The 15,108-nt window shown below is 30.0% G+C and overlaps 1 protein-coding gene across 3 annotated transcripts in view; it reads right to left on the reverse strand.

Annotated features, from left to right (window-relative positions):
* Positions 1 to 15,108, reverse strand: part of LOC106462394 (ubinuclein-1-like) — an 87,074-nt gene that overhangs the window by 22,728 nt on the left and 49,238 nt on the right. For 2 of the 3 annotated variants that reach the window (XR_002611232.1, XM_013922319.2), the window contains exons 10-14: positions 14,029 to 14,154; positions 11,369 to 11,512; positions 9,624 to 9,665; positions 5,673 to 7,710; positions 175 to 526 (exon numbers count right to left, since the gene is read on the reverse strand). Coding sequence is in view for 2 of the 3 variants with exons in the window: in XM_013922319.2 (XP_013777773.2) it covers positions 175 to 526; positions 5,673 to 7,710; positions 9,624 to 9,665; positions 11,369 to 11,512; positions 14,029 to 14,154 (2,702 nt within the window). In the remaining variant the exon portion in view is untranslated. The remainder of the gene's footprint in view (positions 1 to 174; positions 527 to 5,672; positions 7,711 to 9,623; positions 9,666 to 11,368; positions 11,513 to 14,028; positions 14,155 to 15,108) is intronic. The other variant, XM_022389642.1, reaches the window with a different exon arrangement.

The following is a 15,108-nucleotide window of genomic DNA, read 5'->3' on the forward strand; positions in this document are numbered from 1 at the left end:
TACTACGTACGTATAAGTAAGTAAATTAAATTTAAATTAAGTATACGTCGTCGTGTGTGTGTGTGTGTGTGTGTGTGTGTGTGTGTGTGTGTGTGTGTGTGTGTGTGTGTGTGTGTGTGTGTGTGTGTGTGTGTATATATATATGTATGTGTGTGTATATAACCAAAATCTTACCTATATTACTGGTTTGAGGCTTCATTACACTAACATCTGATACCACTGCTGAACTTCCAGAAATAATCTGTTGTTGCTCATTTCCAGGTCCACTTACTGAGGTTGCTTGTTCTTCAGTATTACAATGCGTATTCAAGTGACTAGTAACATGTACTGTGAACAAGTCAGAATTCTGTGAAGGGAGACCAATGGTCAAGGGTTCAGTTTGATGTTGCAGGTCAACAGAGGTTGTTACAATTACTGTCTGGTAACTCACAGGATTACTGTTTACGGAGGAAGATAAAGTTTGATAGTGACCTTGATGACCTCCAGCTACTGTAACTGTTTCTTTCTGTCCATGAAGTTTGAAATTCTATAAGCAAATAGGGAGTTATTGCACAATTTGTTTATGAAATAAATCATAACAAGCAAAAGTTACTTTGCAACACAAAATCTCTCAATTAATAACTAGTTAAAGGCACTTTGTCATATTAACAGGTTTTATTGCAATTTATAAACAATTGTAAATTTTCTTTTACAAATTGCTCTAAAACAATGAATTAAGTCACAAACACTTTTTCTATACAGGTTTCAATAATATCTTTTAAAGAGGTGTTTCATGCAAACATCTATGGAAACCCTGTTTCATGGTAACCCCAAGAGAACACCATCATCCAGCCTTTACTTTTTATATAAACACAATTCACTATTAAGAAAAGAAACTACACATAAGAAGCTAGTTACAACAACTCAACTCTTTGGATCTTATAACACGCTTTCTTATACAAATATAAACATTTATGAAGTCAACATAAACTAATGTATTTTTAAGCATATTTTACCTCATTAACATGTTATCAACACAAAGGTGCCAAACTGAAGATTCATCACAAACTTTAGTTATCTGCTATGTTAGTTTACAACATTCAATATTTCTAGTCAGTTTGCTATACTGGTCTGCATTTATTAATGTTATTTTGCATTATTTCAATTCAAATATACATTAGTCAATTGTATAAGAAGTTCCTAACTATAATATGTGCTGTGATGGTTTTCCAATTTATATCCAATTTATATTTTATATACAAGGAATAAGATAAAATAATAAAAAAATTTATATTTTAAAAGAAATATCTGCAATTTCAATATCTTAATAAAAGGCAGCTGTTTAAACGTTTAACTGCCAAGATAAAGTTAAATATCAAACAGCCATTTATACTTAGCATTTGCAATTTTAAAGTTGTTTATTGTTCTTTTCCTACAATTTAAAAAATGCCAAGAATAGAAATGCAACCATGAAATACTAATTTATTACAGCATATTGCAAATGTAAACATTCTTTTATAATAAAAAAATAAAAGGAAAAAACCACATAGAATTCATGACAAGACACTTCAATTTTAACTGGTATCAGCTAGTTTAACCAAAATGTATTGTGACATTTGAGCAAAATTTAATATTTTATTTGATTTCAATTAACACAGAATTTCTCCCTCATCCAAAGGAGCTTCGATGGCAGAGATTAGAAGTAAAAAAAGTCTGGGATTTATCCAATATTTGTGAAACTTATGATGATTACATATCAGCTTCCAAATCAGACAAAAACTGACCAAGTTATGGCTGGCCAAATCATTAGCAGAAACCACATATTTAATGACACTACTTCTTGTTATGTAATAGATGGGTCCACTTCATGAGTCTTTTTCTTCTTCACCCATTGTTGCATATGTTTTTCAGACCAGAGCCCAATAGATCTTCAGCAGATAGTTCCAAACTCTGCTGACCATGACTGGAACTTTGCTACTTTTTGGCATGTCATCATCAATCACCATTATTCCCTTGATCACCTGCATGTGCAGCCACTGTTGTTGCAATCATGATGGACTTTTTGGCAGCCTTTGATGAGGCAAGTTCATCTATCAAGCCCAAAGATGCTACAGCAGAGCTCAAAAACAGGTTTGGTGCTGATAATGACAGTAGTGATAGTAGTAGTAGCCTTTTGTCATATCAGAAGATCAAGAACAAAGTCTATAACCTCAAAAACAATGAAAGAGGTCACATAATTTGTCTTTGGAATCAAGAAAAAGATGTAATCAATTTGTGTGCATGACCTTTGCTGGTAAGTTGGTGCAGTCACTTCAAACCCATCTTTCTTTCATTGTTCATAACTCCCAACTGAAATAACTAACATCATGTGGATCGCACATTTGGATTAAGCCTTTCCAAGAAACAATTACCCGAACTTTTTGTTCCTTGCTCTGATATCCAAGAAAAACTACTTTGGCTCTAGTTGAGAAAGATCCTGTGTTAAATGTATAACAGAAGAGAATGGTTTCAAAAACATCTGTGAAAGTTGCTTTTTGAATGCTTTAATGAATAAATAAATCCCAAATATAAAACAGTTCACAACAATCTGGTCCACTAAACAAGTCCATGATTTAAACTACATCAAGGCTGATGTCAAACAGCACTTCATTGCTAAAAGTTCTGAATGCTATATAAAAGAAATGGATCATATCTCCTAAACATAACAATCCAATTTAGTTTTTCTTTTCTTTACTAACTTTTGTTTAGAAGCAAACCATCATCTGCCAAAATTATATTAACTGTAGGATGCCTGTCCAGTTCCCATCTAGTTTAAAGATTATTTTTTAGAAATTAATTGGACTTTAAATAAAACATGTCTTTTAATCATATGTATACTATTAGTTCTTGTTTTTATAAGTCATGACTTGAACCAAAATATTTTCATTCCAGTTCAGCTGTAAACATAACCAAAATTTTAGCTCCTGTTACAAAAGTCACAAATGCCTCATTTAGTTTCATTCCAGTTCAAACAAAATAAAATAAGAGTTAAATTTTTTTCTAGCCAAGTATTAGTGTTCACGTATGTGTATTTTGTTGAATAACATTGCAAAAAAAAACACTAAATACAGTACACTCCAAATAAATCATCACTGAAAGGAAATCAGTAGACTTTATCTATCTGAATTAATAAATGGACTTACTTCCTATATATATATATAAACAACAATGCTGCACCCTTAATGAAAATTACTTTCTTTTGCCCCAGTTCAAGTTTATAAATTTAAAAAAAAATTCTCAACAATCTCACTGAAAACACCATGTAAAACAAACATCCTTTCGAAGTAATCAATTAAACATGAACAATCTATTATCACTGTTAGACATTCGATGAATTTAGTGTTCATATGTGCAATTTTCCTACACATTTATTTTGGATATAACAATAAAAAGTAAAGAAAATGAATATATGTTTTCAAACAAGAATTTGTGATTCACATTCTTAAATTGATATGTACATATATCAAGACAAGTCACTAATCACCTTTTGCCCAGCTTAACAGTAATACGTACAAGTTGCAAACAAAAAACATGGCACCTGCATTAGGTGTAATCTATAGTATCAATACTCCTCCTCCCAGCTTATTTTCCATTGCCCCATTAATTCCCAGGCATGAATTCACTGCTTAATTTAATCAAATTCTACAACAGAAAAAAATACTGCTCAAGTTATGCAGAGAAACTTATTTAATGTTTACTTATCTAACCCAACAGTTTTTAATTCTTACATTTTAGTTACTTTCATGAAAAATATATAACGATAAATAAAAAAAATATACTGTTATAAGCTATACTTTTCTTTAGTGTTGTAATTTGTTTTTTAGCTAGAGGGATTGATCTGCTTTCATAAGTCTTGTACTTTCTACGTTGTTTGTCCAAAAAATAATCCATACAGCATTCAAACATGCATTTGAATATGCAATCAATAATTCAAACAGTAAAACAGAATTCCTCGAAATTACTATAATTCATCTGGCTTTCTAACTAATCTGTAAATAGGTTAAACAAATTTCTTTACTTACTAAAATACTGACTTGAAACTACCCTCAATAAAATCTACTTGGGAAATGGTGATTTTACTAAAATAAACTCAAACAAAAATGTTATAATCACTCAGTTTACAAAATGGCCATTTTTATTGGCTATAAACATGTACCATTGAAAAGCTTCTGTGGCGAGGGTAATAAATTTATTGATATCTCCGAAAATAAAGAATGTGGGAGGTTCATATTTCAAATTCTAGACTCTCAATATCTATAGTTGGTGTTTCTAATTGGTGGACATTCTGAAACCCATATAAGGGAAGAAAGAAAAACTAAAGAGAATTTAAAGCAGAGAGGCATCATGTGACACAGAAATTGAAGATTGAGAATTTATTTAAATATTTCTTTTTTAACTTGAGAAATCAAAACTAAGAAAGTAAAGAAAATATTTTCAAAAAAAGGAAGTAAATACAGATGGCTAATATCGATCCTTCAAAAAACCATGCAAACAAGATAGTAGGGATAGCATTTGCATCATTCCTACATAATAGCACAGGGAAGAATTAACATATAGTAGTATAATACTACTATATGTTAATTCTTCCCTGTGCTATTATGAAGGAATGATGCAAATTCCATCCCTGCTATCGTGTTTATATTTTATATTGTTTTTGTAGAATTGATATTATCATATTAGTCATCCTTACATTTACTTCCTTTTTGAAAACGTTTTTCTTTACTTTTTTTATCATTTACACTACAATTATGATTTTAATTACTATTAGTTATTAATAATACTTATAAAAGAGGATACTCCATTTGAAATTATGTCACCTCAATGAAATTGACTGACACCATTGTTTTGATTTTTGAGTTACGTGATAAAAAAGAAGCACACAATAGAAGAACAAGAAATTCAAACTATTTTGCTATGATATTTACAGATATCCCTAGAACTTGCGACTAAGTCATTACATAGATATTGTTATAAAAGGAAACACTGTATAGTATTGTAAATTTCTTATGACATATTAAAGGAGATATTTAAAATATCATTTTGATGAACAATTCAAGCCACCCCTATACAGACAGTGCTATCACCTGCCTGACAGTATTAAAACTTAACTTATAAACTACATTTTATGCCAAGTTTATTGAAAATAAAGTGCTTTTTTTTAAATTGCCATAAATTTGAAAACAATGGAAAGAAATAGAGATAACAGACTAAATGAAAGTGGAAAAAAAAAATGATATTAATTGACAAAATCTTGTATATTTTATTGACAATAAAGTGCTTTTTTTTCTAAATTGCCATAAATCTGAAAATAATGGAAAGAAATAGAGATAACAGACTAAAAGAAAATGGAAAAAAAAAATGTTATTAACTGACAAAATCTTGTATATTGTTTTAATACCAGAATATAATATCTGTTTTTGTTCATGTTTCTTAAAAAATGTTTGTTTGTCTTTCTTTCTTTTTTCTGGTTCAAATCCCTATACACAAGATCATTTTCACACTTTCAAATATCGTCATTGATGCTGATTTGCAAAAAAAAAATTTAATCAAAGTAGTGAATCAAGTATAAAGTATACATCCTATTCCTCTCTTACAATTTTACCAAATTACAATTTATACAGTTAATTTTTATTTAAAAACTATATTCACAATACCATATTATTCCTGTTACTGGATCTTCCTGTCTGAGGAACTGCTGGTCTTGCTTGGTCTGCTACAAGCTGTTGCGAAACATCTTGCTGATTAGATGATATATTGCCTCTTTTCACAGATCTCTTTGTTGCAAAATCAGGTTTCCTGTGTTCTTTAATAACTGGTTCTGACAATGCAACACAACCTTTAGACAACACAGAGCTTGTTTGTGTAGCAGGCTGAAGTAACGTAGTTGTACTCACAGATGGTAAAGGAATAGGAAAACCTTTCATTCCCTCAAAAATAAACTCCGTTGTGGGTGGCTTTTTAGAACCAAGATTGTGAACTTTTTCATAAGTACCTGAAGTAATTCCTGATGTGAACACTGGCTTTTTATCAGTTTTTAAACTTTCTACTATAGTATTATCAATCAGTTTTGCCATAATGTTCTGTGAAGACAATTGTGGTAGTACAAATGATGACTGATTAGTACAAATATTGACACTTTTTTGTGAGGAAGCATCAGTCTTACTTGTACTTTTAGGGGTAGAGCTCACTGGTCTTGTAGGCCAGTTGCATGCTTGTTTTCGAGTATTAAAATGTACTGACGATCCAGAACTGGCACTTGGTTGTATAGTAGTTGGAATATGTTTACTGACACTACCACTTTCCAAAGACTTTTTGAAAACTTCTAAAAACCCAAATGCTTGGTTTGACATTGCCAACCTTTCACTTTCCTCTTTTTCAATTCCAGTAAGCTGGTTAATCAAAGAGCTCATACAACCAACATCTGGAGCCTCAGGTTGTTTTACATCTTTAGAGGCATTAATTTCTTGTTGTCTGTTGACAGATCCATGTTCTTTTCGAAACTGCTTTTGAGAAACTGATACAATTTGCAACTTGTTCTTCATTTCAGTGGACATGGCATCCAGCTGAGGTAAAAAAGTTTTCACAGAAGATTTCAGTAAGCTAACATTATTAGTATTGCCAGTCAAACCACTACTTTGCATAGACAAAGACTGGGGAATTTCAGAACATGATTGCCCAGATTGCTTTAAAATTAAATTATGCCCAAGTTGTGCTGATGAAGGATGTGAAACTACTGGTGGATTAGGAACCTGTACATTGTCTACCATTTGAGTTAACTGTCTGATATTAGTTGAAGCTGTGTTGGTATTAGGAAAATCGGCAAGTCTAGCACAGATAATATGGCTTAGGATGTCTGAAGCCATTGAATTTTGAGATGTGCTTTTCTGTAAAACTTTTGTTGCTGCATCAGTAAACTTTATAACATTTGTTTGGAAGGATGTTGATTGTTCCTTCTTGGGAGAAGAAAGAGATTCATTATTAGATGGAACAGTGTGAAACTCACTACCAGAAATAACCTGGGGTTTATTAATATCTGGTTTCCTCTTTTGACCACTATTAGTAACCTTTGTGGATGGAGTGTCTAAAGGAAGAAGCTGAACAGTAATATCTTTACCTAATGTTACATTATCATTTAACAAAGCTTTCTGGGCCATTTGATAAACATTCACATTACTCTGTGTCTTTGGAATTTTTGTACTTGTACAAGAAATGGTTGTCTTAGTTTCAATATCAGGGAGTGACTTAATATTTGTAGCTTCTACCAACAGTTGGCTAGCCATAAGTTGCTGCTTACAAGGCAAAGAACTGGTACTTCTTACATCAAAAGCACTGGATGTAGAACGCTCGGAGGTAGCTAGTACTGGCTTTTCACAAGTAGACACAAGTGGTTGGTGATGAGAAGAGGAAATTGCTGATGAGGTTCTTGGGTTTATTAAGTTTTCAGACAAAGCTACAGGGTTAGCTACACTTTTCTCAGATTCTAATCCCACTTTGTTGTCACCTGCTGATGAGCACAAAACTTCAGAATTGACTGTCCCAATTCCAGTATGAAATGGACCTAAATACACAACTTCTTGCAGACCAAGATCACTTCCACAATGAAATGCTAGCTTTCCAGTACTTGAAGGCAACACACCGACACTTTCTGGTGTTGGAAATTTCTTACAAGCAATTAACTTCCTTGATCTACTTCTGGAAAGTAAATGAAAGAATCATTATACCTGCTGAGGATTATTTATTCTAAAATTTACTCAAATACAGATTTACTTAAAATCAAAATATACAATCTCTTCAGGAAGGTACTCCTGTTCCAATTATGCATCAGCATTTACAAAGAAAATGAAAAAGAAGGATCACAAAATAACCCAAAGATTTTTGATATTTTTCCAAAGATAAACAACATTACTCTAGAATCTAGATGGACTAGATTAGAAAAGCACCAAATATGACACTATAATAGACTTCAGAAGAATTAGAAGTTCAATATGATGGTGATTTGTTTTTATTCAAGTCATAAAAATAAATCTCCTCTCTTTTAGGAGAAAAAATAAAATGATTTTAAAAAAAGTGCAATTCTTCAAATCCAAATTAGTGAATATCTTGATGAAAAGAATATCAAATTTGTGCACATATTACTTGTTGCACTTTTGGTTTCACTCAGAGTCACTACTCTGAGCTACTTATACCACCCACTGTGAAAAGTAATTTTTGAGCATTTCAGTCATGCTAAGAGCCACTTAACAATAACATACGGTAAATCTACATTTTAATTCTCCAAGTTACATCACATTTTGAATTGCGAATGATAGTGTGATTAATTCCTTACAACTTAACATCAACATTATTCATGCCTGTTCTCCCATCACTTCAAAGGTGAATGTTGAGCCTTGCCTGCATGCGCAGCTTTTAAAAAACAGCACTTGTAGCAGCTGCCATAAACAGGAGACAGATGAATGCTCAGACACCATGATTTTCAATATATACAAGATTTTTAACTTCAGTCAATAGACATTATTTTGTTAAAGAAAGAAGTAATACCTAACTAAGGATATACAGAGCAAAGTTCTTTCATAACAAATAAGGCTACTATGTTTATAATGGTAAAAAAACATATTTAAATCAAAAAAGTTGATAAATCACATTAAAAAAAAACATGTTAAATCAAAGCTTTGACAGATTACTTGTTGGAAGTACTTTTAAAGTGTTATTATTTTTTTATGTAAGTAATTATGGTAAATATTCTTACAAATGACAAACTTATCTGTTTTAATATAAATATTTCAAAACTGAAATCATAAACAAATAAACATCCATAACAACTAAATTTCATTTCTGTTGAAATTTTGAATCTATAACTTCGGCATGTTATTGAAAAAATAATACTTACTTTAGAAAAATCTCTAAAATATTAGTTTGGAAATCAAATAATTAAAAAAACACTAATATATTAATTAAGTATTAATTATAGCAATATATTTCAAATAATGATGAAATAGTTAACCAAAAATAGCTCTATTTAAAGAATCTTATTTGGCATAACAAAGTACCCATACTGAAAACTATACTTTAAAGCAGCTAAATGTACTCACAGTCACATACAAAATCTGACATTTTTATTATTCTGAAAATTTAAACAATATCAACTGAATATAAATACAATACAAAAAGGTTTAGCATAGGACAATAACAAATAAATTAACTATTTTTTGATGTCTGTACTCATAGTGAATATCTATCAAAATAATCATATTTACATGAAAAACTAAAGCATTATGACAATCATAGAAAATACTGTTTAATGCCAAGATCTTTGGAAATATAAACTCTACTTCAAATATCAGAGGAATGTTATAAAGCTGTTAGATTTTAGGCATTCATGCAAATTTATCACAAACACTGATCAAACTCATCAATGTAAACACATTTTCAATCTACTGTTACAGATTTAGACTTTATAATTTGTTGCTCTGTTGTTTGTAAAACTAAAATCTGACCTATAGAACTTTTGAAAGAATACAAGGATCCTGTTAAATTGCAACTCAAAAGCAACATTAAAATGTAGATAATAAAATCTGTTTATACTTAGGTAATTACAGGAAACTTACGTGAGATAAGAGTGAACACTGCTGCTCTCCTTGAACAGAATCCTATAGAATTTATAAAAATCATTGTCAGTTTCTCAGAGGAAAATAGTTAAAAATAAATAACTTTATAGAATTTATATGTCCAATATGATACGTGATACAAAGTTAAATAATTTAGTATAAACCACTAGTTAATTTGTAAACCAAATAATAAAATCACATCATTGTACTTAAAAACATCACATTAGACTTTTAATGAAAAACTAATAAAAATTTACTGTTCAACCTTTGAAAATTATATATGTAACTGAGTTCACCCTCCAAACATTAATTAAGCCTTTTATACATAGATACACATACTTCTTTTTGTTATATCTGTATTACTTATACTACTATAGCACATGTGTTTTAGTGGTTATCATTATTGCACTTCTTCCTGAACAATGCCAATTTAATACATGGTTTAGACAAGCCCACCTTAAATTAACCAGACTACTGACTGATTTTGTACATACTTCTACATTCTTATTCTATCACAATTCTTAATGGACCATAAGATTGGGTTTAACCTGATTGCTAATTCTTGGATAATTTTAATATCAAACCAGTGACATTAGATGTGAAAACATCACAGTTTAAGAATAGAACTCCACAGTTTTAAAGAATATTTGTATTATACTGAATTGAAATTAATTGTTAACTATCATCAGCATGAAACTTTTTCTAGAATTTAATATCATGTTCAATCATTAGTATAGCAGTTTATGTTGTAAAATCAACCAGATAATGTCAATCAAGTAACAATGTGACAGTTGTCAGGATAAAATTTAGAAAATAATTAACATTGAGTGTTTCATAAATGTATAAATTACAGTTTATCCAGTACAATGAAAATATGTCATAAATATGTTCATTTTAAGAAGTTTTTTTCTCTATGAACAATAAAATAAATTTGTGAAGATTATCATCATATTAAAGTACTAGGAGAACAAAATCTTGTACACACAAATATGCACTGGTGTGCTGATGATTATACCTAAAGACAAAGTTGAATACACCTGAAAAGACAAGTAAAATATCCAATCACTGAAAACCATCAAAACAAAAAATAGTTTTGGTACTGCTACTCTTAACCTACTGTCTAATTTTAGATGCAGATCCACTATTGACTAAATTCCAAGTGTTTTTGTAATATAAATTATATTAGATAATAAATTTAAATATTTTGTTTCACTATTAGAATATAACAAAAGAAATTTTACAATAAAATTGTTGCTATTCTGTACCTCATATTAGCAATGCTAGAATAGGAGTATGACCCATAAAAAACATACAGGAGGAGCTCTACACTTTAATTTTACTAAAATAAGTTTATCTGTATGAATAATCATTCATTAGCAATAAAAATTGCAAAATACAAAATATTTTCTTCCATTATGACATCTGATAAATTGTTTTAGCTCTTAGTTAAGACACAGGAATATAATAAACTATCAGTAATGTGCACTAATGGAACCTCCTTTTAAACTATTAAATAGTATTAAGACTGTTTAATAATTTTGGAGAAAAATATTTTTCACCAAATACATTATAAAAGAAGAAAGAATGAAATAAATCAGAAAATGAAACATATGATGAAATAAATCAAAGGAAAACAAAGGAAGAAATACATCATTAAGGAAAACAAAGGATAAAATACATCATAAAGGAAAACAAAGGACAAAATACATCATAAGAGAAAATAAAGGACGACTTATTAATATTACCGTGTTTGCATCCACCCAGGAGGCCACAGTCTCTTAACTTCCATTTTTAAAAACAATCTTAAGTAATCTTCAGCTGACTGGGTTCTCATTTTAGATACTTCATAACATTTAAGTTTTATTCTTACAGCATCACAGAGCAGCTCCCTGAAAAACATTATTTAATTGTATCAAATAAAATTTTATCAGCATTATGAAGCAAAATTTTAAGAATTATCTCTATAACTTTATTAGCCTAACCACTATATGATCTGTAATGGATTGCTGTGGGACTTGACTAAAGTCAGAGGATCTTTTTATACATGTGCTCAATTCTGTGAAAGTGATAATAATGTCTCATCAAATAAGGTAAACAACAAATACTTAAAGAACTTTCTAGAAGTTTCTACAGACTTTCAAGTAAGCCAACTTTTTACCTGACCTAGAAAAGCAAATACAAACTTAGTGATGAAAGTTTTTGGTGACTAGAGAAAAAGTGAACTAAATCCATCTAATCATTTCACATGGTAATTCCATAGAGTGAACATCTCCAACACTGGTGATTGTAATGTTTTATTCCTGTTTTTTTCTCAAAGAATAGCTGGTCTTTTACTATACTGAATGGTTTTAATCTTTGAAATAAAATTGGAAACATGTATTTCAATATTAACAAATTAGAAATGGTTACATATCTTTCTGCTAATTATATATTTCATTATATAATGTTAAAGAGCACACATACCCAATTCTAAAAGCTTGTTTCTAACAATTGGAAACTACTTTTACATAACTATAAAAAGTTTTAAAATCTATTAATATTCTAAATGCATCAAACAATGAAAAGTGTACCTTAGAAACTAAATACTGCAAGAGATTTATTATACATGGTTCCACTGGCGATACACAGTTCTTAATTGCAGTACATTATTATGTACTATGTAATGTCACTGTAATACCAAAATACTGTGAATTATAATTAACCGTAAAAACTTCTAAACAATTAACATTTTTTGCTCCATGATATCCATATTTTCTCTTATTTTGATGTTACAGTTAAGCTTATAAGTAATTTGTATCTACTGTGCTCATATTCCTTTTTTTACCAGTTAATACAGGACTTCAAACTAACTTTTTAAGCCTCTAGCAAGAGTACCAAATAAACTGGCAGAAAAACATAAAAACACCAATTTTTATGAAGTGTCACATTTTCTATTTCATATTTTTGATATACCATAAAATTTTAAACCTGCATTTGTGATAATAAAAGAGAATAAAAACGTATACTACACTTGAATTTTCTGCTATTTTAAACTTGGGGGAATCCCATTGAAAGATGTGCAATTGTGCAACAAAATATCATTAAAGGCTTATCAATTGATCACTATAGTGAGATTTCCCCATAAATGTTGAGCGTGCGTGGGTGGGTGGGAAGGGGGTGGTGAATTTGGGGGGGAATGAATTAAAATTTGACAAAATGGATAATATTATACTTCAGGGGGGTTAGCTTACAAATAATACAGTATAATAGGCCTAAAACATTCACTATCAACCTCTAACCTTGAACTTTTGAGCCTAGAATTTAGCTAGTGATCATTGTAGTAACCAGCATTTGTGAGGACTCATCACCAATCTGTGGATTCATGCGAAACATCACTTGCATGTGTGATACTCCTCAATATCCAGCACAGTTTTACTGCTACCATAATTTCCTTGAACAAAACACCTACAATTTGAGAAAAATTTCCTTGGACTAGTCAGTGACATAAATGCCAACTAGAAATGTCAGTTGGCTAATAAATGTTTCTTTCCTAGCTTCACCCAATGTGATTAGCTGGTTACAATGAAACATTCTCATGGAAACATTAAACTCCCCAAACAATACTTGCATCATTCTCTCATTCCTTCTAAAAAACTGATTTGAAGCAACTGAACAAACTTCTTCAATTGTTGAATCTACATGTGTAAAAGTTGTTATCTAGAAGTCTTATAAAAACAATATTCATAGTCAAGATAAGTGGTTGAAAATACATATTCATACATAAAATGTCTAGAAAAAATTAATGGATGAAACTTATGTCTGAATATTTTCATAACAGGGAGAGATAGTACTGAATGTATTTCATCTACCATTGGCTTTTTTCTTTTGCATTTTGGCTAGTGAACTTTCAGTTAGTAGCCAATTTGGTTACTGTTATATACATATATAGCTAGCCTTAGCCTAGTGAAAATTTTTTCTTCTTTTTTTCTTTCTTTTATATACCTTTTTTAAAGTACAAGTTTTCTTACAAATCCCAAATATTGCAGTAAGAGCTACTTTGCTAATTGTTTGATCATTTGAAGAAGAAACAAAATATACATTAAAGAAAGGGTTTCTGATCACTTTCATCAAGAATTTACATTAGTAAAAGTTACATCTGTTAACTCTTACAAACCTACTAATATCTCCTACATTTTTTTAAATATATATTTGCTTTTGCAAAAAATATTTACAGCATGTTGGCACCCAGTTTTTACATTTAACCTTTCCTACAGTTATAGCTTGGCTTTGTAAGAGATACAATCTACAGGATCTATAATTTTATCATTACTTTCCAACCTAAGCCATGAAGCTTTAAGTTGAAAAATAACAAATAAAAAATGTATACATCTTAAAGATCAATTCATTGGCTTTTACAATACTAAACCTTATATGGTCATTCCACTCAAATTTTTTCCTTGGTAAAGGGCTTGTTTTCTTTTCTTCTTCATCAAGACTCTGGTATTTTTCACTGTCAGTGTCTGATAAAGAATCAGTTTCCTTTTCATCATTCCTAAAAACAAAAAGTAAAAACCATATAGCCTTTACCATAGACTATTTTAGTAAGCAAATGTAATTTTTTCTCTTTAAATAATGCTTTTAAAGAAAATAAAACAGTATATTGATATTTCACAAGGCACTTATGTTTGTACCTGAAATCAGCTTGTTTAAAATCCCAATGCAAAATAAAAATAACTAAAACAAATAAATCAGTTTTATAATATTTCTTTAAAATGTCCTTGTTCACTGTCTCAGTATTGTGGTTTCTTCTGGATTAATATTCTGAGTAAATAAATATCAACAAATATCCTCGAAGTGAGGAGGCAGGGATCAGGACATTTTCAGAGTATATTGTATTCATATTAAATATTATGCGAACTACTCTACACTGTGAAGAAAGGTTTTGGTACCTTTGCTCAAGATTTAGTCACAGACTCTAAAATCAAGTAACACAATTACCATAGAAACTAGACCAAAAGTGTAGTTCTCCACTTCAAATTGCAATTATTGATATTATCCATCAATAATTCAACAACAACCTCAATAGCATAATACATGACACACACCTTCAATATAGTTCTAACTTTTATCATAACTTTTTTTCATTATTCAAATGTAGTACTTCAATATCTCTGAATGATACTGATAGTTTTAATTCTCATTAACTCTTTCTATACAGGTAACAGGTGATAGGCCATGTTATCTCGTTTGTTGACTCACATTCAAAAATTTATTGAACTACTATTTCATGAACTTATGTTAATAAGTTTGGTAGCAAACTGTAAATTATAATTCAAATTTTAGAACTAAACATTACTCAATTTGTTAATTTAAAAGTAAATATTAAAAAAAACAGATAAATATCGATTTTTGTGTGTCACGTGGTATGTTGAATACAGCACTGGTTCAAATTACATGTTTGTGAAGTCAAAATCCAAGTCTGTAGATTCATACGAATTAGAAACTC

This window comes from Limulus polyphemus, unplaced genomic scaffold, assembly GCF_000517525.1.
Source record: "Limulus polyphemus unplaced genomic scaffold, Limulus_polyphemus-2.1.2 Scaffold1156, whole genome shotgun sequence".
NCBI lineage: Eukaryota > Metazoa > Arthropoda > Merostomata > Xiphosura > Limulidae > Limulus > Limulus polyphemus.